Source organism: Setaria italica, chromosome I (genome assembly GCF_000263155.2).
Source record: "Setaria italica strain Yugu1 chromosome I, Setaria_italica_v2.0, whole genome shotgun sequence".
Classification (NCBI taxonomy): Eukaryota; Viridiplantae; Streptophyta; class Magnoliopsida; order Poales; family Poaceae; genus Setaria; species Setaria italica.
This window is the reverse complement of record NC_028450.1, coordinates 33,207,173-33,230,565: the sequence shown is the minus strand read 5'-3', so window position 1 is coordinate 33,230,565 and position 23,393 is coordinate 33,207,173. Positions and strand designations below refer to the sequence as shown.

The 23,393-nt window shown below is 48.4% G+C and overlaps 4 protein-coding genes across 6 annotated transcripts; 2 read left to right on the top strand and 2 right to left on the bottom strand.

Moving 5' to 3' along the window:
• Window positions 1-1,678: 1,678 nt before the first annotated feature.
• LOC101778978 (ethylene-responsive transcription factor ERF105) lies at window positions 1,679-3,149 on the bottom strand. The gene has a single exon (XM_004953269.2). The coding sequence runs from the start codon at window positions 3,046-3,048 to the stop codon at window positions 2,074-2,076; it is 975 nt and encodes a 324-aa protein (XP_004953326.1). The 5' UTR covers window positions 3,049-3,149; the 3' UTR covers window positions 1,679-2,073.
• A 5,014-nt stretch (window positions 3,150-8,163) lies between these two features.
• On the bottom strand, window positions 8,164-10,575 carry LOC101778566. The gene is made up of 3 exons (XM_004953268.2): window positions 10,399-10,575; window positions 10,026-10,316; window positions 8,164-9,003 (listed from the first exon to the last, which is right to left on the bottom strand). Exons 1-3 carry the CDS (start codon window positions 10,498-10,500, stop codon window positions 8,416-8,418), a joined length of 981 nt encoding a protein of 326 aa, XP_004953325.2. The 5' UTR covers window positions 10,501-10,575; the 3' UTR covers window positions 8,164-8,415.
• Window positions 10,576-10,865: 290 nt separating this feature from the next.
• LOC101777898 (putative pentatricopeptide repeat-containing protein At3g16890, mitochondrial) lies at window positions 10,866-15,298 on the top strand. Of its 3 annotated transcripts, XM_012843853.2 has the most exons (4): window positions 10,866-12,985; window positions 13,089-13,238; window positions 14,148-14,195; window positions 14,353-15,297. In XM_012843853.2, exon 1 carries the CDS (start codon window positions 10,885-10,887, stop codon window positions 12,898-12,900), a length of 2,016 nt encoding a protein of 671 aa, XP_012699307.1. In that variant the 5' UTR covers window positions 10,866-10,884; the 3' UTR covers window positions 12,901-12,985; window positions 13,089-13,238; window positions 14,148-14,195; window positions 14,353-15,297. The 3 variants fall into 3 exon arrangements, with proteins under 3 accessions (XP_012699307.1, XP_022679568.1, XP_004953323.1); XM_022823833.1 differs by lacking the exon at window positions 14,148-14,195 and having other exon boundaries at window positions 13,112-13,238; window positions 14,353-15,298; XM_004953266.2 differs by lacking the exon at window positions 14,148-14,195 and having other exon boundaries at window positions 14,353-15,295.
• Window positions 15,299-19,920: 4,622 nt separating this feature from the next.
• On the top strand, window positions 19,921-21,307 carry LOC101777485 (ethylene-responsive transcription factor 2). Its single transcript, XM_004953265.4, has one exon. It carries the CDS (start codon window positions 19,979-19,981, stop codon window positions 20,867-20,869), a length of 891 nt encoding a protein of 296 aa, XP_004953322.1. The 5' UTR covers window positions 19,921-19,978; the 3' UTR covers window positions 20,870-21,307.
• The last annotated feature ends 2,086 nt before the right edge of the window (window positions 21,308-23,393 follow it).

Sequence of the window (23,393 nt, the reverse complement as noted above, 5' to 3'; positions counted from 1 at the left end):
CCTCGACCATTGACGCAGCCTTGCGCTTTCGTAAACCCGAGTAAGTTTTTGCGGCTTTTTACGTCGATTTTTGCCACGAAAGGGCGCGGCGCTTTCTCAAGCTGCGGGAGTACTAGGGCGTATCTTTGCGCTCTGGACGTGAATCTTACGCCCGCTTGTTTTGCAGATGCTCTAAAAGACGTAGCATCTATAGTTCTATACAGCTTTCTTTCGTGGAATGGAATGGAATGGAATTGCCCTCGTCCATGACAGGGATGTAGCAATGCTGGTAGTAACTTTGGGGAGACTGTGTTTGGCTGTGTTCCATGATATCCTGAGCCAATGAGCGTATGTTTCAGCTCTCCATAGACTGCGTCGTGAACTAATTGAGAGACCTGAAAATTTCCGTTTTGACAAGGAAAAAAAGAGTAGATTGACCATTGTTCTCCATCAGCTTTAGACTCCTCGCCATCTCAACCGTCTGACTCTGACACCTGCGTCATTTCTTGACTGCATCCATCGGCTTCCCTCCTTAACGAGAGTCAGAAGCGGAAGCCATTCCTCTCCGTCAAACGCAGATTATTCAAATCAACCGTCCGATCGAAGTACATGCACGCACTCGCTGCCTCGTTTTGATCCGTTCCTTGGATTTGAGCTGATGCTTGCTGAACATGCGGCGACGATGGGCAGGAATCACGCGCCAAGGCAAGATTCATTGCACGTCCATAGATTCAAACATACGAGTATGTAGGGAACTGTTGACAGTCTACCATCGTCTAGTGTTAGTGTCTGACTTTATTTAATTACATGCAGTTCGTTTAAAAAAAATCAGTTACATGCAGCTTCATGCCATCTTCCTTAAACAGTAGCATAGCTGGTTAGTCTGATCCATAGGAGATCCTTAACGTAATTACCAATGTAGATTGCGTGCTGCTGGGATCCCAGTCGCGCAAGGAACTGACGGAGAGTAGCCATGTGGCGGTAAACTCTCTCGTACAATTCTTGAGCCTGCCACCTTTGGATTCCGTTTTGATCAGACCACGTACGTAACGGACTGCTTGCAGCAGTTGACGATTGACATCGGAGTCTACGGTTGATTTGAGCAAATAAAGTAATTAGCTGGTAGTATCATTTTTTCCCTTATGAACATTTACAGAAGCTTAAAATGGTTGCTCTGACCATCAGTTCAGATGATGCTCCCATGCTTTGCATTTGCACGCAAAACGTCTCATGCATAAAAACGGCTACATATTGTGTCGAGTAGAAGGGACGGAACGTTCTAGAACTTCTCAAACTATAACCATGTACCTATGCGAAGTTTCACGATCAAAAGAACAGTCTTGCTTGTAGATCCAATATGCAAACATTTCGAGATATATATATATGTTGGTATGCAAACATTTCGAGGTTACCATGTTTTGGTTGAATTTCATCCAAATTTCTGTATATATATGTTGGTATTCAAGATACCAAACTTGACCAGACTCCTGGCGTCTAGTAGCACGCCCATACTAAAATTTGAATCTCTCAAATATCAATATTTGAATATTTCGCGCTTGATTTTCATTGAAAACGAAACGTCAGTTGGCGCAGTTTCACCACATACATCAGTATATACCACTCCATAGGTACATGTGCCTCCTACATAGTACACCTATGATCTATCAAGGTCTAGATCAAATTTATGGCACCAGAAAAAGGCAAAAGCAACATAGATATATACGGCGAACTGGCGATATAAAAATGATTCACAAGTGTACAGCTATTAAATAAAAACAGGTACACTCTTCTTTACTTAATGTACAAATAACATCAAGCACCTCAGACTATCATTTCTGATATTATTATCCCCCGTATGTATATATTTCCACATCTATCGATCTGTGTCAATGTGTAGTTCACCGACACATTGCCCTAAAATATTCTATTATCACCCTCCATTCTGTACACACACACGCATGCAGCTCCAAGCTACGCCAAATCCTCGAGATGAGTCCAAAGCCGAGGCCGTCGTCCATAACTAAAAACCGCTAATGATTATTAACGTCTTTACACCTAGTCATCATCATGCTTGATTAAGCGGCCGATAACCGCTCAATTAACGGTTACCTCCGGGAAGCCCAGCTGCGGGTGCGGCGAGAGCGGCGACAGGCTGCCGAACACGCCCTCCAGCTGCTCCCAAGTCCAGCTCGACGGCGTCATCGGGAACGGGAACATCTCGGTGGCTCCAGCCTCGGACGACGGCGAGGACGACGTCGCCGTCACCGTAGAGGCCGTGGTTGTCGCGGGGGACAGCGATGACGTGAGGGACGACGACGCCGGCGATCCGAACGCCTCGGCCTTGACGGACTTCGCTGCTGGCTCGGCCCCGGCGGCGTCGTGTTGCAGCTTCCGTTTGTTCTGGGACGCCTGCGGCGGCGGGGGCGCGAGGAAGTCGGCACCGCGGGAGCCGACCTCGTTGGGGAAGTTGAGGATGGCCTTGGCGCCGCGCATCCGGAACGCGGCGCGGTCGTAGGCGCGCGCCGCCTCGATGGCGGTGTCGTAGGTGCCGAGCCACACGCGGGAGCCCCGCTTCTTGGGGTCCCGGATCTCCGCCGCGAACTTGCCCCACGGCCGCTGCCGCACGCCGCGGTACTTGCGGAAGTCGTTCGCGTCCAGGGCCTGCGCCGGCGCGGCCGCCGGGCCGCCCCAGGCGTGCGAGGTCGGGGGCAGGGAGATCGTGAGCAGCGGCCTCCGGCTGGGGTCGGACACCGGCGAAGGCTCGCCACCGAACCGGATCATCACCGGCTCCGCCCTGAAGGCCGCCGCCTCGACGACCGCGGCGGCTGCGGCGGCATCCGCGTACTCGTTTGTCAAGTCGACGTACGCGGCCTGCTGCTGGTGCTGGTGCGGCACGAACGCCGCGGGCTGGTGGTGGAACGCCGCCTGCGCGGCGGGATGAACTGACGACGCAGAGTACGCCGCCGCGGCGTCAGGACCGACGGGGAGGCAAGCCAAAGCCTCGCCGCCGAGAAGCTGCTCGCGGATGAGCTGCAGGGAGAAGTCGTCGAGTTCACCGCTGTAGTCCATGGTTCGGTTCTGTGACGACGTGCTAGCTCGCTGGCGGTGTGGTGTGGAGCTGAGCTAGCGAGACAGGCAGGGGACTCGGGAGTTTGGATGTGTGCGCGACTGCAGACTGCGATGAGATGAGCTGGGGGGGTTGGCTGCTGGCGTACTTATAGGCGGGGAGGAGGAATTTTTTTTCCCCTTCTGATTTCCGGGTTTAGTAGTGAGAGGAGATTGGAACGAGGAGGAATATTACGGGCTCCATAATTTTTTGGCGAGACGCATAGACCGCTTTTGGAGTCGGGTGATTGCTTAAGCTCGTGTACTAACGAACCGGCTAACTAAAAATGAAAGTGGGATTATCCGGCAAAGATATCCTTGTTGCACAAACAATGGTGATCCACATCCCCTCCGGTCACAAAATAAGTGACAATTTCGGTAGTCTTCATTCAACCGTTTCAGATTTGGTTGCAAGTTAATTTGTACGGGATAAGTTTGTATGTTTCAAAATAATATGAACATGTTCGTCTTAAATGTAGTTCCATAGGGGAAAAGCTCGCCTAAACGTTAATGCTAAATAGCCGGTCACTATTATTGTCCTTTGTTCCGGTTAACAGGGGCGGATCCAGTACCCCACGCAGCCCGGAGCCCCCGAAATTTCCCTAAAAATTTCAGCTATGAATGAAGAGGAGGAAGAAAGAATAAGGAGGAAAAAGAAGAGAAAGAGAGGAGGGCTCCCCTCCCTTCAAATTCTAGATCCGCCACTGCTGGCTAAATAGAGGTTTAAATAGGCATATGGTCGTTCGAACTAGATAAAATGGTCATGACTGGTCACCACGTAGTGTTCAAAATGGTGTTTAAAACAGTGCTGGTCAGATGAACCATGTACAAAAGTGTACAAATTTGTGTCTTGAAGACCGTCAAAGTTCCTTTTGGTATGATGAAAGAGGTTAAATTACAGCAAGATCGTCAAACACATCATATCAACCTAATTACAACAACAGTTTAGTGATCCATATACAATGTATTGTCATGCCAACAAACTTGACGTAGCATGCAGGCACTAGGTAGAGAAACGAACTTCCATTCTCAATAAAAATCTCAATCGTTTTTGACCTGGAATTAAATAGGCTTTAGTCTCGGGTCTAAATTTCGTAACCTGTGAGGACACACCAACCGGGACTAAAGGTCACCTTAGATGAATACAAAAAGATAGCATCACCTGCTTAGCTAGATGTGCTATGTAGTGAGATGGTAAGAAGCTATGTGTGAGGCAAGAGGTTGTAGGTTTAAATTCCATGCATTGCACATGCGCATATTTCGTGTGAAAAATCGCGTGACTTGTGATTGGGAGCTTCTTGAAAATTTCTAATATTTTTTTAACACAAAATACTTTAGTTCTGATTGGTATTAAAAATTGGTACTAGCTAAAGATGTGCCTTTAGTTCCGAGTGCAATAATCAGTGAGGCTAAGCTAGTGGCTCGCTGTGCTGCTACTTGCATGGTTGACACGCCCTGCAGAGACAGCATTGACCACGACGTGTGCTGTGCCTGGGTCCCAAGCCAACAGATGACACACGAGTCGTATCTGTTCGCAGATCGCAAGGAAGGGACGGAAACGGAAGGTGGTGAGGCTGACCCGTGGGACGCAGATCCAGCGGACCTGGCCTTGTCCGGCAAACCACAGAGCAGAGCCTGCCTGCTGGCTGCTGCATTGGATCGCTCCCTGCTTTCAATGTGTCTGCCGTGCCGCTGTCTCGGCAAGCCGACCCCGATCGATCGAGCTGCTGTGGTCGACCCTCTGACCTTCGGAGCAGCTGGCCACCGTCAGTTAAGGCAGATGGCGATCGATCGATCTGCCGGTGTTGATGTATGGATGGATGGCCGACTGGATGCGTTTTTTTTTTTTGGATAATTGACTGGATTCGCATCGATGAACTCGTGTAACCTTGACGGAAAGATACGATGAGCTAACGCCGTCATGATCCAAACCTGCAGGGCACTAGGACAGCATCTGCCGAATCACACGATCGCATAACGCTCAAGCGTAGTACATGCTCCAGCGTCGTATAACGCTGATCGCGTACACATGCAGCTCGGCAAGTCTATTTTTCCTTGCGGAAACCGAGGATTTCCAGGTTGTACGCGCACCGGTACGCGAGTACTACACGATCAATTCGACGCTAGGGCACGTTCGGTAAAACCATAATTAATATCGTGGAACTCGTTCTGCGGGGTACGTACTAAAGTGCACGGATCTTCTCCGTTACGTCCTCCCTCCCTAATCCAATTCCCATCACCGCCGCTGGTTTTTTCTGCAGCGGACGTGACGGGGGGAGCCTGATCACTGCCCCGCTAATTAACCTATGATTAATTGAGACGGTGGCCGACTGGCTGGCTAGCCCGGCCGGCCGGCCGGCCGGCTCGTCGGCCCGGCACGCACGCGTCATGGACCTCGCGGGGCGGCGCCACACACGGCAACACGGGTATATCGTCGTTACCCAAACAGCTAGCCGGTACAGTGACACCTGCCGCTAAAAAGCTGCCTGCCTTGTCAGCTGTTACGGCCAATCGCCGTTCGACACGTATCAGGTGGCGTTCCTATCGGTTCCCACATGAGCGCTGCGCCCCAACCGGATTTGCGCTTTGGACCGCGTCCTCCGGCCGAGCAAGGTCAGCCAGCCAGCTCTCGTCGCGGCCTCGCGGGTGTGGCCGTGTGGGGGGTGGGGGTGGGGGCGGGTGAATTTTCGCTCTCCTCCGTTGGACCTTGGACGCCTCCGTTGGACCTTGGACGCTTGCGAGGCGTAAGCACGGGCGGAAATCAGCCGATCACCGAGCCGGCCGGCCGCACGGGCAGGCCAGGTCGCCCTGATGTCAGAGGGGGTGTGCCCCGGATCTCCGAGCCACGCGGTTTTGCGTTCGCCAGTCGCCACCTTATCCTCTCTCGTGTTCCTGAATCTCTTTTATAACCATTAGTAACATGATACACAATGCTGTCCTGTTCCTGCATAGCGGACAGAAGGATTAGGCTTGTTACCACATTTAGACCTGAAAAATACATTGCCAGATCACGCACCAACGCGCTTGCTTAAGCTTAACAACGCTGCTCTCGTGTTCACATTCATTCCGTTTTTAATCGCAGTACTAGTAAGAAATTGAGCATGGCTCTGGCCTCTGGTCTTCTAGGATTTTCTACCTTTCGTGATCTGGTCTTCCAGTACCTTTTTCCGTTAAAAAGAAAGATGTAGTCTTCTATTAACTGGATTAGTTTAACGGGGTCTGGTCCCTATACGAGATTTTGCTATCAAGACCCCTGGTAAGTGGTTACATTCACTAGGCGGGGGGGCGCGCGATGGGGATTTGATCGGGACGCGCGGGGGGTAGAGATGTACTAGAATTGCAGACCAACCGGAGATGATCCCACGCAGACCACTGCCGTGGCCCCTGCTAGAACACACAGCATCCACATCACCCTGTCCACATTTGCCTTCCTGGGTAGTAACGAGCGGATCGGGTAGAATAATCCGGCGATGCCTCGCTTACAGCCCGGTACCAATCACTATTTTTTCAGCTAAAAAGCAGCCTAATACTATACCCGTGTGTCGCCGGAAAGAACCGTGTACCTGTCAGTGCGTCAAGTGGATCGCCATTAGAAAACGGCAGCGTTGCTTTGAACGCATAAATCTATCGCCCCGGCGGCCTGATTCGGAGCTCAAACCGATGCAGGAATCTGAGTCCATGAAGACTCCTCGGAGCTCTTGGCACTGAACTCTGAACACCCAAGCTAGTATCTTCTAGACGGAAGCAAGCAAGCAAGCAATGCAGTGTAACTGGATAACAACTTGCTTCAGAGACCCGAACACCTGCACGCCTTCGATACGGCAACCATTCCGGCATTACCAGACGAGATCATTCACCTATCTTGGTCTGCCGAGTGATAACAATAAACAAAGAGAGCTAGTGATCTCGTCTGGGTCTGAGTTGACCGTTTCAAGAAGCGATCGGTTAGACGGATCACGGAAGCAACCACGGCCCCCCCAAAAAGCGTATTTTTGGACTCAAATCAGCGTCGGCCTGCATTTGATTTGATCCGTTCGTGCGGTCTTTACTCGTGTTTTGTCCCGCAGCGAGGGGGCGACGAAGGAGACAGCGGATCGCCTCGCTTCCAGCAGCATGAGGTGAGGACCGAAGCGAAGCGCTAGCTGCTCGGCGGACAACGCGCGCATGAGGCCAAGCTCGAGCGGACACGGTCGCGCACATAAAAATTGGAGCAGCGAGCAACTGATCGCATGCGTCCAAGCTCTCCGTGATCCGGTCGCGACCGTCTTACACGTTTACAAACTGGTGCCAACGGGAGCCTGTCCAGTGTAGAATTGACAAGGTTCCTTGTAATCTTGTTGCATTGCCAGGTCTCATTTTTCCGGAACTGCATGTTGGGATTTGGACGTCGCGTATAAAGATACAAGAGATCAGGGGGGGCACCAACCCAATTTGTCTATGGATCGGATCGAAAGGCCCCGTGCTAACCTAACAGTATCGGACAACATGTTTGAAAGAATGTGGGTTTGACGGGTTCAGGTGTTCGCCGAGGAGTGAGACAAGAACAGTGAGAGTGCAGCTGGAATCACCATTGCATTCTGTACTATAGTACACTATACTACTGATACTTTACTAACAAATCCACTACTGGCATTATCCTAACACGCGAGGCTTAATCTGACGCGTCATGTGGACCAAGAGATTCTTCTGTTTGACGAAGGATTATTCACCATTCGTTTGCATATCGCAATGGTCATAGCTGCATAGTTACATAGTGCGTGTCAGTTGCAGCAAAACGACAGTGCTGAACGCCGAATCGTGCTATATCCGACAACTACATTGCAGCTCTGGTCGTTTTGCTGAATACCAGAGACTCGTTCACACATCTGAATAGAGAAAAATTGACACAGGCAAATCCCGCCGACTGCATGGCAGAAGGAAAATGGCAGGCCGGCAAGTCATCCATCAGCAAACGAGACACCAGGGTAATTATTTATAACTGACAAACTTGAGCTCATAATGGACAGTTCTTGAAGGGAACCTTTTAATAAGCACAGCAACAAAACAAAAGGGTGAAACGTGATGAAAAGAAGCCACTTATCTCCAAAGCGAAACAAAATATCCTCAGATAAAACACGTCACATACGTATTCCGTGGATCATGTGATTTAAGACATTCCACTGTATTTGATTGTTCAGCTATGACTTCTGATATGTACAAGACAACCAACAGAATGGCACAGTGATGAAGTCAGCACGGAGGAACTAAGACCTTCAAGCATATTCACATCCTGTAATCCGTACAAATTGATACGGAGAAAATACTAAGGCTACAAGATGTACGGATTAAATATCAGCTAATAACCATTGCTTCCAAAATCTCAAAATGCATCAGCAGACTGCGAGGTCTACCATCAAAATACATCTTTTCAGATATCAACAGTCTCCCATCACACCTCTGAGCCTCATCTCGAAGCAGCTGCAGCATTATGTCTTTCTCCTTGCAAATCCATAACCGGTTTGGATCAGACCACTGCCTCGGAGTACCATGAAGGACAAACCGAAGGTTCCGACCAGTATGCAAAACATAATCGCCGATCTTCTTGATCACCGCTTGGTCAGTAATGTACGCTCCAGCACAATTTAGGCCCACATCCACATAATGGAATTCAGAAACACTTGGTAACACATCACTAATCGAAGTAGGAACCAGGAGATTATGGCTTGAATGAGATGGATTCGGTTGTGAAACATCGAACAAGTTTTTCATTGATTCTGATGCCCAAAACGAAAGTTCTGCCATAAGCTGGTTGACAACAACGCCACCTTTGCTGAATCCCAGGATGATAGTCCTAGGAGGACAGTAGGATGACAATGTTGTGGAACGATGCTGATTAACAGCCGACTCCTTTGCTGAGCACCCCAAGAACTTATTTTGTATCTGCAAATCACACAAGATGTAGGAAAAAGATTAAAGATGAGCCATGGAAAAGCACATATTAACACTACTGCAAGAAAGTTGCAGAATGATAATTCAAATAGACTTACGTCAAAAAGAAAATACAACAGGGATTACTTCAGAAAGAAAATATAACTAGGATATTTCAGTTTAGGTCAGAAACACAAGAAAAAAATAGAACCCTATAAGGCACGCAATATGTCAACATCATAATAGCATGAAACAAGATTGGAATAATGGGATTTTGCAATGTAGATTATGAAATAACTTCGGAGCTAAAGAAGTCAAACACATAATGCATGCAGTGCAGTTATATTAAACCAGTCAGCAGATTTTGTCCACTACTGATAGAAATAGTCAACTTAATTTATAAACCAAGAGTCCGTTGTATAAAGTGTACCAGAGCAGTATGTCATCAATACCTAAGCATTATATCAGCAAGGAAATTTGAGGAGCATCTGCTAATGCCATTAAACAATTAATAACAGGGTAAGTAAGAAATCAATCAACGTTCTTGGAACAAAAACAAATGAGTAAGCAAACTAGTTTTGTATGCCCAGTTATCTACAATTAGCGAACTAAAACAGTAACACCTACTTTTAAAAAAAACAGTAACACCTTATCCCAATAGAAAATCCAAGAATATCTGACATTAGTTTCCAGGAATGCTACAAGAACGGTTTAAAGTCTTGAACTTGCATCTGCCATATTAATTACTAAAATGGTAAAACTGGCAAAACATACCTATTTTTTAATCACAATTCCTGCATTTGGTAATCTAACAACAACATACACTACAGTCTATTAGCACTGGCAAATGTATCTTAATTGCATCAGTAATAGAAACCTTATGAGGGAAAATTGGCACGGAAATCGTAACTCCAAATCTAAACTATGTAGCGATTTATTATCTTTGCAACTGTAATAAAGATGCTTCGCGCCAAAAATACTGGACTGGCAGAACTAAACGCTGCAAAATTTCCCAGAATTCAACAACATTATACCTCAGCAATGCCGTGCGCAAGGATGTTGGCAATGCCGGCAGCAGCTGGGAAGCCAGTGGGGTTATATCCCTTGGGATGTCCAGCGGCGTCCACGGACGGGACAAGTTCTCGGTACACCGCAAATGGCCCCGTGAAGCATGCGGCGTCGACCACCCATGCGTTGGTCTCCCCGCTGAGCTTCCCAGCGAGAACCCCGGCGATGTGAGCGGCGTCGGAGAGCCGCTCGATCGCCGGGTCACCGGTGCCGCGGACGCGGTCGCCCGTGAAGAGGATCGCGTTGGCGCGTGGAACCTGGTGCCGTCAGAGAGTTCAGGGGCTGTGGAGGCAAGAGATAATCGTCTGAAGAGGAAAGGGAAAAGTGTTTTGGCCTTACGGCGAGCGTTTTGGCGGGCGAGAGGACGAGCGAGGCGGCGACGCGGAAGAGAGACCCGCCTCGGGAGAGAGGAACGTGTACGACGCCGGTCCACCGGTCCATGGCCGCGGCGGCGGCGAGGTCGCCGGAAGTGGAGGTAGAAGAAGGCCGGTGGTGGGACGAAAAGACCTTGTTGCCCATGTGCTTCTACGGTCTTCCTGGAATGTGCCCTTTTTAGGGCCTTAGGTGCATGGGCCGCATTCGTTAGAAAGTTCGGCCTAGTTCTCCAAGGTCGCATCATCAACAATCAAAGATTGCAACGTAGTTGGGCTGTCGCGCAATTCGTGGCGCAAAGTTTCTGGGCCATGTTGGACTCTGTGCAACCGGTCTGGATATGGTAAAGCCCATACGGCATATCGTACCATATGCTACGACTTTTCCTCCTTGTATATGGAACCCTGCCTTTGCATATCGTGCCGTACGTACGCAAGTTCATGAGCTACCACAATGAAGCGGATGAGAAGCAGGAGGCTGCTCCCCAATCTCCTTTCGCGCCTGCCCAAACCCACCTATCTGTCCGCCCAAATCCGCCAGAGATCCAACATTTCTGCTGAATCCTGCCAGAATGCGGCGGAATCCGCCGCCGCCGCGGACCCGGCACGCGCGGCGTCGCTCCTGGCCGAGCCGAACTGGTTCGCGCGGATCAACTCGGAGTTCGCCGCCGCCCTCCAGCAGATGGGCCCGCGCTTCGTCGTCCGCGCGCTGCAGCACGCCGCCGCGGAGCCGCTCCTCTGCGTGCGCCTCTACGTCTGGGCGTCGCGGTTCGGCCAGCACTTCGCGCGGGACCGGTCCGTGCGCCGCGCGCTCGGGGACGCGCTGTGGCGGCGCGGGCCCGTGGTACTCTCCGCGGCGCTTGTCGCCGAGGTACAGGGGTGCGGGTGCGTGGTCTCTGAGGAGCTGCTATGCGCGCTGGTGGAGAGTTGGGGCAGGCTCGGTCTGGCGCACTACGCGCACGAGGTGTTTGTGCAAATGCCGCGCCTGGGGCTGCAGCCCAGCACGATGGTTTACAACGCGGTGATTGCGGCTTCGGTGCGCGCCGGCGCGGTCGACGCCGCGTACCTCAGGTTCCAGCAGATGCCCGCGGACGGGTGCCGCCCGGACTCCTTCACTTACAACGCACTCGTGCACGGTGTCTGCCGGCGTGGGATCGTCGACGAGGCACTAAGGCTGGTAAAACAGATGGAGGGTGCTGGGATCAGGCCGAATGTTTTCACCTACACGATGCTGGTCGATGGTTTCTGCAATGCTGGCAGGGTGGAGGATGCGGTTGGTGTGTTGGAGAAGATGAAGGAGAAGGGTGTGGCAACGACAGAGGCCACGTACAGAACACTGATTCATGGTGTGTTTCGTTCCCTGGGTACAGACAAGGCATACAGGATATTGAGTAAGTGGCTTGAGAGTCATCCTGCTCTGCATCATCAAAATGCTTATCACACCTTGCTGTATTGCCTCTCGAAGAACGGCATGACCAAAGAGGCAGTTGAGCTTGTGGATAAGATGAAAAATAGAGGTTATCCCCTCGGCAACACAACATTTGGCATTGTGATCTCTTGTGCTTTGAAACGCTTGGAGTTCAGTTATGTATGTGAGTTGGTAGATGATTTCATCAAGAAAGGTGGGAAACTGGGATTTAATGTATATATTCTGATCATCAAATCCTTGCTGAGCTGCAAGGACATCTCAAAGGCACAGAAGTATTTAAGTCAAATGGTTTCGGATGGGCTCTTTTCTAGTGTGACATCCTACAACATGGTGATAGATTGCCTCTCCAAGGCTGGTGAAGTGGAAATGGCAATGGAGATTGTCAAAGTGATGCAAGAATCAGGTTTCCTTCCTAATCTCGTGACTTTTAACACACTGATAAGTGGATATTCGAAATTAGGCAATGTACATGACGCAAAGGCTGTTCTGAAGATGCTTATGGAACTTGGGTTCATGCCAGATATCATTACTTTTACCTCCCTTATTGACGGGCTATGTCACACCCATCAGCTGGATGATGCCTTTGCTTGCTTCAATGAGATGTCGGAGTGGGGTGTTAAGCCGAATGTCCAGACCTACAATGTTCTGATACGTGCATTTTGTTCAGAAGGGCATGTTAACAAGGCCGTCGATCTTCTTAATAAAATGAAAATGGATGGCATTTGTCCAGATGCATATTCCTTCAATGCACCTATTTTGAGTTTTTGCAGGATGAGAAAAATAGATAAAGCTCACAAACTTTTCACTGCCATGTTAAAATATGGTGTGGCGCCAGACAGTTACACATACAATACCCTGATAAAAGCTGTATGTGATGAAAGAAGAGTTGATGAAGCTAAGGAAATTCTTCTTGCGATGGAGTCAAGTTCCTGCATCGCTGCATATCAATATACGTATTGGCCAGTTGTTGGTGCACTTACTAAAATGGGCCGTTTCAGTGAGGCAGGAGTGTTCATCAGACTGTCAATGTGTGAATTATAATTTATCAGCTACATGCTATTAAATAAATGAATGCTTCCCTTCTGCAGTGAAAAATGCAGAGTATGCTGTGCTCATCTTTGCTAAGGTACTGCACAACAATTTTAAAACTATTACTTGCTTGATCTGTTTCCGTCATGCTTATTTTCTCCACCCTTTTTCCTACTGATCCATCTATAATATGGTGACAGTGTCCTTGAATTTTTATCTGAAGTGTTGGTTCCAAGTGAAGCATCAGGACCTTCTCATTGCCTTAAAGAATTGGGCTCACTAGCATGACTGCATTTCAAGTATTATGCGGATTTGCACTCCCCCTCAGAAAACCCATTCAGGACAATTTGGTATGTTTCCTTTTAGCACTTTTGTGGAGTACCTTTTGTTTTTAAATTTTGGCTAGATAAATTGACACACTTAATGAGAATAATCCCTTGTGATCCTTTGAACCTGTAAAAACTGATGAGAGAAATGCCACAAGCTTAGAGCCTTAGAATAGTTATAAACTATGTTCCTGTCTTATTTGCGCTTGATTTTCAGTGAACTATGAACAGTCATAACCAAAAGGGAATACAAAAAAAGAGAGGGAAATTTTGCCTCAGCAAATAGTCACCTTGTGCATAAACACGAATCACAATGTCTGTTTGGTGTTTGGTGGTAGTAGTACTTCCTAAGTAAACCTGTAACACCACATGCTACATTTCGAGGGACTGTTAGAACCTAGAGGCTAGAGTTTGCTATCCTGCAAATCTGATCTTCGAGCACTCTGCTATTCGATATAGTAAAAGCACCCTAAGGAGATCAGTTCTGTGTTTCCCCCTTCCTTTGCAACGACGATCTGCGGTCTTGTCATCTTGGAGTCTGGTCATTCACCATTAGTCCATTACATCTGAAAGTGGTGAAGTTGTTTCTCTGTTGCATAGTTCGTCAGTGTCGGGGATAGATCCCCAGTACTCACAAGGAAGGTAGAAGATGGACTCCTACTAGGATTCCTCTGTAATCCTATTAGGACTCCTTGTAACCGACTAGTAATCTCGCCTCCTGGAGTATATAAAGGAGGGCAGGGGTCCCTAGATCGGTAGGCGAAGATCTCATAAAACCACAACAGAGGACCAAATCCTCAACACCAAATAACATCCAAGCGCAGGGCGCAATATACAACACCACAAACAGGACGTAGGGTATTACGCTACTTTGGCGGCCCAAACCCGTATAAATCTGTGCCTTGTATCCTTACTTTTACTTTCGAATTCCAGGTCCGACGATCCCCCAGCAACCAATCTACTACCTCGGGATACCCCTCGGTAGGTTGCCGGTATAAAACACCGACAGTCGGTCATAAGTAAAATAACCAGTCGAGTAGTTGTCACCTTCTTGTGATGTGTTGTAACCTCTTTTTTTGAAATCACTTCCTTCGGATCTTTTCTCTATCTCTCCTCATTTGTTTTCTTGTTTTCACAGGGCAGCCAACCTCTGTAAGATGCCACGCTTAGGCTAAACAGTCAGCATCATGCACATGCAACAACAGAGGAGCTCTCCTTTGCTTGTTGCTTCTCAAGTGGTTCAGAGTTCAGACTGCGTCCAGCATCCACCTCATGGCCAATGTTTTGAATCACAGGGGAGCTGTTCGCCGTCAGCTGTGCATTCTCCTTACAGTGGCTCGATGTTTTCAATCGCTGACGTGAACATGCATTTTTTTTTTAAGTTCAAGGATCCGGGTGATATTCATGGAAAAGTTTAAGAACCGCCAGTACATTCTATGTTTATGGATGCCCGCACATTGCTTCCAAGTTCCCCACTGCGCATCCGCTACCTCTTCATCGGCATTCTCAAGGATGCTTCATTTCTTCCCGAAGGAATCCTTGGAAGTCCTTGCCACTCGACACACCTCCCTATCGCAAACCGTGATAGCTTATCAGCACTCAACGACCAACCTGTGGGTTGTCGCCATCGATCGCCGTTGCGTCAAAGGAGTGGAATAAGCCTAGAACAAATTAAAACTGACGGCGACCTTTGGAGCCGGTTCCCACCTTGCTGTCATGATCAGGCCTCGGTGAATGAACAGCGGCCTCCGTCGTAGTCGTGAGGAAATTGCCCCGAAGGAGGGGACGCTTGCGACCTACAGCCTCGTTTACTCCTCCTCCATAGGCTTTGGCCTTTGGCCCCACGCATCTCAACGGCCATGACTACATTGTTTTATTTGTCCTCTGAATTCTGGGTGGTCGGGTCAGCAGAACACGTGCGGATTTGCGAAAAGTCTCGCGCTTCTTTATCTAATTTTCCCAGGTCGAAAATGACGCCCGTTGTTGCAGCTCGTCTCTCAGGAATTTTCTCTTTGCCGTTGGATGGATGGATTTGGTGGCAGGGCAGGTTCATTGCACCCAAGAGGCCAAGAGATCGGCGCACCCCTGCCCGGCCGCAACCCCTTGCGAGCGACATGTGCTGTCTTGTCTGATCGGGCCCAGGGGTTTCGAAATGAACAGTTCAGAGATCATGTCTGAATTCCCGCGCCACGACGGAACGAGCAGCAGCCAGTGATGAACCGGATTGGAGGGTATGAAAGGGCCTAGCCGGATGGATGCACCCGCACGGGCGAGACGAGATGCTGCTACAGGTGTGCAACCACCACCGGATCTTCATAGAAAATAGGGGATTTCAGTAAACTGCTGCATCCTTCTTTCTGTTACGATCGAGCAGCACATCGAGATCTTGGTGGCGGTGCTCTTAAAAGAAAATATGCGAAATTCATCTAACAAAGAAAGAAAAAGGAGTTAGCCAACACTGATAAAGATGCCTGTAGATTTTTCACCGCGGAACATTTTTCACACCAATCATTGATTGAAATCTCCTCGAGCGGCACGTTCAGCGGTAGAAACTTTCAGGGAAGAGGAAGCCCCTGTGAGGCTTCCTCTGTCAGTGTTCCCACCATACTCTTGAACTCTCTCGTATCGAACCCAACAACACGACACACTCATCTGGCTCCAAATTTCAATTCGCTCGGCTACTTTATGTACACGAGATATGCTGCTCTTTTCTCGGGAGACTTGATTCCGGCTTGGTGCGGCGCCTCCGCGACCTGCTCTGACATCTCAAAAGCCACATGAACAATGTTTGTCGAGAGTCTTATCATTGATTCTTCCACGACGACCCATGAATCAAACAGGCGTAGAAAATGGATGCCGGCATGCACTATTCTGTTGGCGCTTACAGTAGGTCAAGGCCCAAGAACCTCAGAGAAGTCAGGATCTACTTCCATGGGCGATCATTGCCCTGGATGGCTCGGTGAATTGCACCACGTGCAATGCAATGAGGACCTCGAGCGCTCCGCTATCAGCACAAGTTAAATATACACAAAATGACGTTGCTTTTGTCCACTGGTTCCGAATATAATAAAGCTCTAGAACATATAGAACATATAGATTCCCTCCGTATAGAAAAAGGAAGTCGTTTAGGACAGCATTTAGCATACCAAGGAGTGATTAATTATGGTGTATTTTTCCCTGTTTGCCCTTATTAAATAGTCTTGCGGGTATTACCCATACAACTAACTTTCCTTGCTGGAGTGGTTAGCGCGCCTGCCTCAAAGGCTTGAGGTCCACGGTTCGTTTCCTGGAAGGCACTTTTTTTGCGCTCGGTTCACTGGTGAAGACCGACGTTTAGGTTACTTGAGTGCCCATTTAAACGCCACCACCTCTTCCCTTATTCATGTAACCTCTTCCCTTATTCATGTAACCTCTTCTAGCTCTTTCATCTACATGGCTGATTTATCTGCTGGCTTTGATCTTAATGAGCTATAATGGAAGATGACAATGGCAATGCTGGGTTCGATCTCAACGAGTCGGCGTTGGAACATGGCAACGATAATGCTCTCTTATTAGTTTCCTTTTGCATAGGATTTGATTTGATCCATTTCTTATTAGTGTCCTTTTTCATATTCAATCGCCTCTCATATCACTCTTTCCTTTTTATATTTAAAAATCGTCTCTCATATCATTGTTTCCTTTTGGATAGGATTTGATTTGAACTTGCCACTAGACGAATTTGGTGCAGTTAATTTTGATTTTGAAGAAAACTTTTATTTTGATAGTAAACTATGCTGGTAATCAAAATCGTTGGTTTGAATGTGCTTGTTTTTTTTACAACTAGAAGATATTGATGAGGCTCCCGCTCAAGTCAATGGACGAAGGAAAGACATGAAAAAAGAAGTCACAAAATAAGTGTTCCAAACTTTGTTGGCTAGAATTAAGAATGGGAAACTAGGCAAGTATAATACGAGAGTTGTAGCTGAACAATTTGGACTTCACATTCGATCTGTTCATCGCTTGTGGAAGCGAGGTAAAATCCCCCTTCTCAAAACATTTCGGTTAATGTTACTAGTCGAAAGGAGGGTACAATAGGTTGTAAGGCAATCCTTGTTGATTTGGAAGTATTGCGCAACATTCCTCTTAAGAAAAGAATGGCCATAGAAGATATGTGTAGCAAACTTAACATGAGCAAATGGAAAATACAAGGTATTTGAAAAAAGGTTTTCTTAGGCGCCACTCTAGTAGCATCAAACCATACCTCACAGATTCTAACAAGAAGTCTCGGTTAAAGTGGTGTGTTGACATGATTGAGAAGGGATTACTTGGTGATCCAAGATTTAAGGGTTTTTTTAACTTTGTGTTCATTGATGAAAAATGGTTTTATCTCTCTCAAAAATCTGAGAAATATTACTTGCTACCCGAGGAAGATGAGCCCCATCGCACTTGTAAGAACAAGAATTACATCCCTAGGCTCATGTTTTTGTGTGTTTGTGCTCGGCCGAGGTTTAGGGATGGATAGTGTATTTTTGATGGGAAAATTGGTTGCTTTCCACACTTATGGAAATGCTGTAAGAAGAAGTCAGAATCGTCTTCGTGGAGCCCAAGTTATCAAGCCCATAACTTCAATCACAAGAGATGTGACTAGAGATTTCATGGTAAACAAAGTATTGCTTGCCATCCGAGCCAAATGGTCAAGAGAAGATGTGAACAAACCAATTTTCATACAACAAGATAATGCACCTTCCCATTTACCTGTGAATGATCCGGTTTTTTGTGAGGCTGCTAAGCAACAAGGACTTGACATTTGTCTAATTTGTCAACCACCCAATTCTTCAGATTTCAATATTCTAGACTTGGGGTTTTTTCGAGCTATTCAATCTATTCAATACAAGAAGAATGCAAAAATAGTAGAAGATCTAGTTCTAGCAGTGCAACAGGTAAATGGATCAATTGTTCACTTGTTTCATTATTTTTTGAACAACTAATTTACCCATTGATTGATTTCTTCAACACATGTTTTTAGGCATTCATAGAGTATTGTCCATACAAAGCAAACAGAATTTTTCTAACACTTCAGAGTGTTTTGACGGAAGCCATGATGGTTAAAGGATGCAACAAGTTCAAGATTCCTCAGATGCAAAAAAAACTAGAGAAAGAAGATCTGTTACCATTGCAAATCCCTTGTGAGGTGTCGTTGCTAGCTGATGCCATTACTAGCCTTCCTGCATAAAAAAAGTTAGACGTGTAAGCTTAGGCAGCAATTTAGGAGAGGCATGTTAGCTTGAATGAATGAGACGTGTAAGCTTACCTATTATCTACTGCTCTTTCCTTGCATCTTGCTTCATCTTCCATAGCTCATCCAGCTTCTTCAAAACGTTCTCAGGCACAAGTATAGTGTCGCCTTCCATTTGAAGCGTTTTGACATCAGGAATATAGATCTCACAATCAAATTTGTCTATATCATCCATTATCCTTGCTGCGAGGTCGTAGTCACTATGAACAAGACCACAACAGACACACCTGCTAACAAGTGGCGAGCTAGGCGGCAACCCTCAACATCATCGCAGTCGTGGGTCGTGCCGCAGCGAACGCAAGTAGACGGCTGGGACTCCGGCGGCAAGGAGTGTGGCACAAACGAGACGGCAGCCTGGGACTCCGGCAGCAAGGAGTCTGGCACAAATGAGACGGCAGCAAACGAGTCTGGCACAAACGAGTCCGGCGGCAAGGAGTTCGGTGCCACCTCCTCCAACGAGACGGAGTCTGGCGCCTCCTCCATGGCGCGAGCGAGCTTCATGGCGCCGGACTCTATGGCGCAGGCAAGCTAGCGAGGAAGGGGAAGGCCAGCGCACAGGAAACAAAAGCGTCGCAAGTAATGAAGGGAGGCTAAGAAAACAAAGCGCCAGGGGCAAATGCGTCCAAAAGTTGGTTCACGGAGCTAAAACGACTTCATTTGCGCAAATCATCTAAACAACGACTTCCTTTTCGTATACGGAAGGAGTACTAGTACGTACAGTGAAATGCCACAAACATTAGCCCCGCACCCTCCTCTCGTTTTTGGGGGGTGTGGAGTGTGGAATGGAACACTGTCTATGGTGCAGCCGTCTAGGAACGCTGCAACGCACGGTTGCAGAGACATGACAATTTAGGTCTTCGCGATGACCGAGTCCATCCTATCTTTTCTTTTGCTCTTTGCCTATTTGCTGGCCCGCAGTAGCAACGCACACATGATCATGGAACTGATAGTGTTTATTATACAGTGACATTCTGAGTGCGCGATTTTTTTAATCACTCTTTTTAGCGATAGTTAACCAGTTTGCTTTCATTTGAGAAGCAAAGCAACCCTCGCTTTCCTTTATTTTCAGGCGTGCATAATATAGTTTTGTACATAGGATTCAACTCGTACAAATGAGCAGGCTCTAGTGATAATATAAAAACCAAGAAAAAAATGCTGCCTATCCGGTTATTCAAAATTATCTTTTTTTATGTAAAACAGTCACCAAATGCATTCATGATTGTGCGTATGTATGACCACAGCTTTTATTTCAAAAAATCGTAAGCCCACTGCCAAAAACTGCCGCTTCCAAAACGATTGAGCCACGTGACAGTAACGCGGGGAAAGTTCAAGGAAGGTCACCAAGAAGGCGACGACAAATGACAACAGGACCCCACTTCTCCAGCCTCCGCTATATAAACCGCAACCGAGCCCAACCTCTCAAACAAAAGCTTAAAAATCCCTGAAAAAACCCAGATCACGTGACGCATCACAGTCCGAGCAAGACAAGATGCTGCTTAACCCGGCGTGCGAGGCGGCGGCGCTGGACAGCATCCGGCACCACGTCCTGGACGAGCCGGCGGCGGCGGCGGCGGCGGCGCGGCCGGTGTACCGCCGCAGCACGAGCTTCGGCAGCCTGGTGGCGGACCAGTGGAGCGAGTCGCTCCCGTTCCGCCCCGACGACGCCGACGACATGGTCGTCTTCGGCGCGCTCCGGGACGCCTTCTCCCGGGGCTGGCTCCCCGACGGCTCCTTCGCCGCCGTCAAGCCCGAGCCCCCGGCGTCCCCGGACTCCCCCTACGAGTTCGGCTCCTGCCTCGGCGTCGGCGGCCTCCTCGCGTCGCACGAGGAGGAGCCCGAGACGCCGACGGCCGGGGCGGCGTCGCCCGCGACGGCGCCCGGGAGCAGCGAGGAGGCCGCGGCGGTGGCCAGGGGCAAGCACTACCGCGGGGTGAGGCAGCGGCCGTGGGGCAAGTTCGCCGCAGAGATCCGGGATCCGGCCAAGAACGGCGCGCGCGTGTGGCTCGGCACCTACGACAACGCCGAGGACGCCGCCGTGGCCTACGACCGCGCCGCCTACCGCATGCGCGGCTCCCGCGCGCTCCTCAACTTCCCGCTCCGCATCGGCTCCGAGATCGCCGCCGCGGCCGCGGCCGCGGCCACCGCCACCGCCGTGGGGGAGAAGCGGCCGTCACCCGAGCCGGCTGCGAGCTCCGACTCTTCTTCCCCTTCGTCGTCCTCCTCGTCCGGGACTCCCAAGCGGAGGAAGAGAGGAGAGGCCGCGGCCGCGACCATGGCCATGGCCCTCGTGCCGCCCCCGCCGGCGCAGGCTCCCGTCCAGCTGACACTCCCGGCCCATCCGTGGTTCGCCGCCGGCCCGGTCCAGCAGCTAGTGAGCTAAATGACTGTGATGTCGTAGCTGATTGATGGATTGAGCCGAGTGTGAGAACAAAGCAAAATGAGGAGCGCATCGCCAATGGCAGTGCTCGAAGAAATGACTGTGATGAGCTCGACGAAATCGTTGCATCGACATGAGGACTCCTGATCGCATGGAGCTCGTTCGTTCCTCAATTGTTGCTAGAGTGAAACGAAGGAAAAAAAAACAGATGATGACGTCTCGTGAGAAATTGGTGTGGTGTTCTGAGAAGCTTGTAACGTAGAATTCAGTGTGTCGTATTGGTGCGTCATCGCATTGCAATCGGATGGGTTGAAATCGGAAGCTTCTCCGTGAGAGGCTCCTGGTCCTGGTGCAAAAATGCATCAGCAGTTCTAGAATGGATATTATTCTTTGTTCTTTGGTTATTATTCAAAGGGATTCCCTTCAAATTGGCAGATTCTACTTCATTGTCTGATTGGGACATGAGAGCATGCGCACTGTTGCTGCATATACTGATCAAACACTACCATTCCATTGGAGGTTTTATCGGTACATTTTTTAAAAAACATTACCAAACGCTGCACTTTTTTTAAAACGATTTTAAACGAACCGGCAGTTGAGCTGCTAATTATATTAAAAGAATGATGTTTTCGGACGGGAAAAAATAATTACAGGCTGCTTGTGATATAAAAGAAAAAACGCACACACCTTGCACGTTAAATTGGTCAACTTAAATATCCCTAGGAAAGGATGCACTGCCATTGTGAATACAACATCTGGCTCGCATCGAGTATTCGCATGAGAGATTCGAGAGGGAGAAATGCGCAGCCAAACTGAGGATTTGGTCAGCAGACAGAGACCTGAATTTCAAAACCAACCAGACGAGCAGACTAGGCGGTCGAATTCAGAGGCGCCGCGCTAAGATTAAAAACAAAAAAAAAACAAAAGCTAGCACGTGCACGACCAGCACGCACCACTAGAATAAACTAATGGTTCCACCATTGCTTCTGCAGATTGTATTGATATGGGTTGGTGCAGCAAGAGGACAACTTGAGGCGCAAAAGAGACCAGATACATTTTAAAATCTACCCGGATTGTGTAATTTACTGCGATGTAATCGATCCACTGATCAGCGAGCAAGTTGATTTGAATAACAGTGACCCCGTGGTTATCCATGAAAGAGAGATGTCATGATTCCACTCAGAATCAGGCATTAGCTGGTGTTTCTATGCTTGACAGCTGGGTTTCAATTCATGGGACGACAAAAGTTTGAAACGTCTGTAGGATCAGGGATTCAGGGTGCGTGCAAGAGGGGCAGACTAGGGGCCTTTTTAGTTGTCCGATTTTGGACAACTAAAATCACTGTGTTATCACTGTAGCATACTGTAGCGTTTCGTTTGTATTTGTGAATTATTGTCCACATATTGGCTATAGGCTCAAAAGATCCGTCTCGCAAAGTATAACCAAACTGTGCAATTAGTTTTTGATTTCATCTACATTCAGTACTCCATGCATGTACCGTAAGTTTGATGTGGTGGAGAATCTTCTTTTTGCATAGTGCCAAAAATGGGATTTTGGGGTAAGGCCTAGCTGAACTGAAGACAGACGAGGTTTCCATTTGCCGACAGCCGCAATTTCTTTTTTAATTTGGGCACGTGACTATGAAAAATCAAAGCCTTTTGTCCTTCAAGAAATGCCATATAATAGGCATTGTTAGTGTAGGCTTGTTTTGGCTATATTAAAAAGGGTGATAAGTTTTTGGAGTGGCCTATGTTTGGATGTTGCAGTAAAAATACATGAAACTATGACACAGAAGTTGCAAACGTTGGATTTGAGAACATGCCCCGAAAAAATATTAACAAGACATGCAGACGATTGCGGGCTCGCGGTTTGCGAAACTTGTCTTCTTTGTTCAGGCAATCAGTTCCATCTTCCGTTCGTTTTTAAAAAAATCAGTTCCATCTTCCGTGGAAGTTTTTTTTTAAAAAAAAACTTTGTGCTAGTAAGATACTAACCAGACATGGTGATCAAATCTGAAAACAGAGGTGAAATACTAACCATTATGATCAACTTTGAGAACGGTATAGAACTGTTGTCAATTGGACGAATATCCGATAACGGGATGCCATCAGGCATCAGAGATAAACGGATGGAACAGTCGGATCCCGTGCCCTCGCCCCTCTTCCAAAGCAAGGAGACGGTCGGGACATTTTCAACTCTCCAACAGGTAAAGTAAACCGCATCGCCCCGGTCTCGATGCTGACTCGACGCGACGGTGACGGATGTGGGCATGGCATTTGGACTAGTCGGCCAGTCCACACATGATGCGCACGAGCGGAGAGGTCTTGATGCATGATCACGATACCGCCGTCTAGAACTACAACAGAAAGCGGCCGGCATCGACCTGGCCAGTGGCGAACACAGCAGCAGTGCTTCCATCTATCTAGAAAAAAAAGGCAAGGGCACAAAAGCCAACAAAACGGCCAATCCTGTGACGCCGGGCGTGAGAGCTCGGCTCGAACGTGTTTCTGGACACGGGTGACTCGTC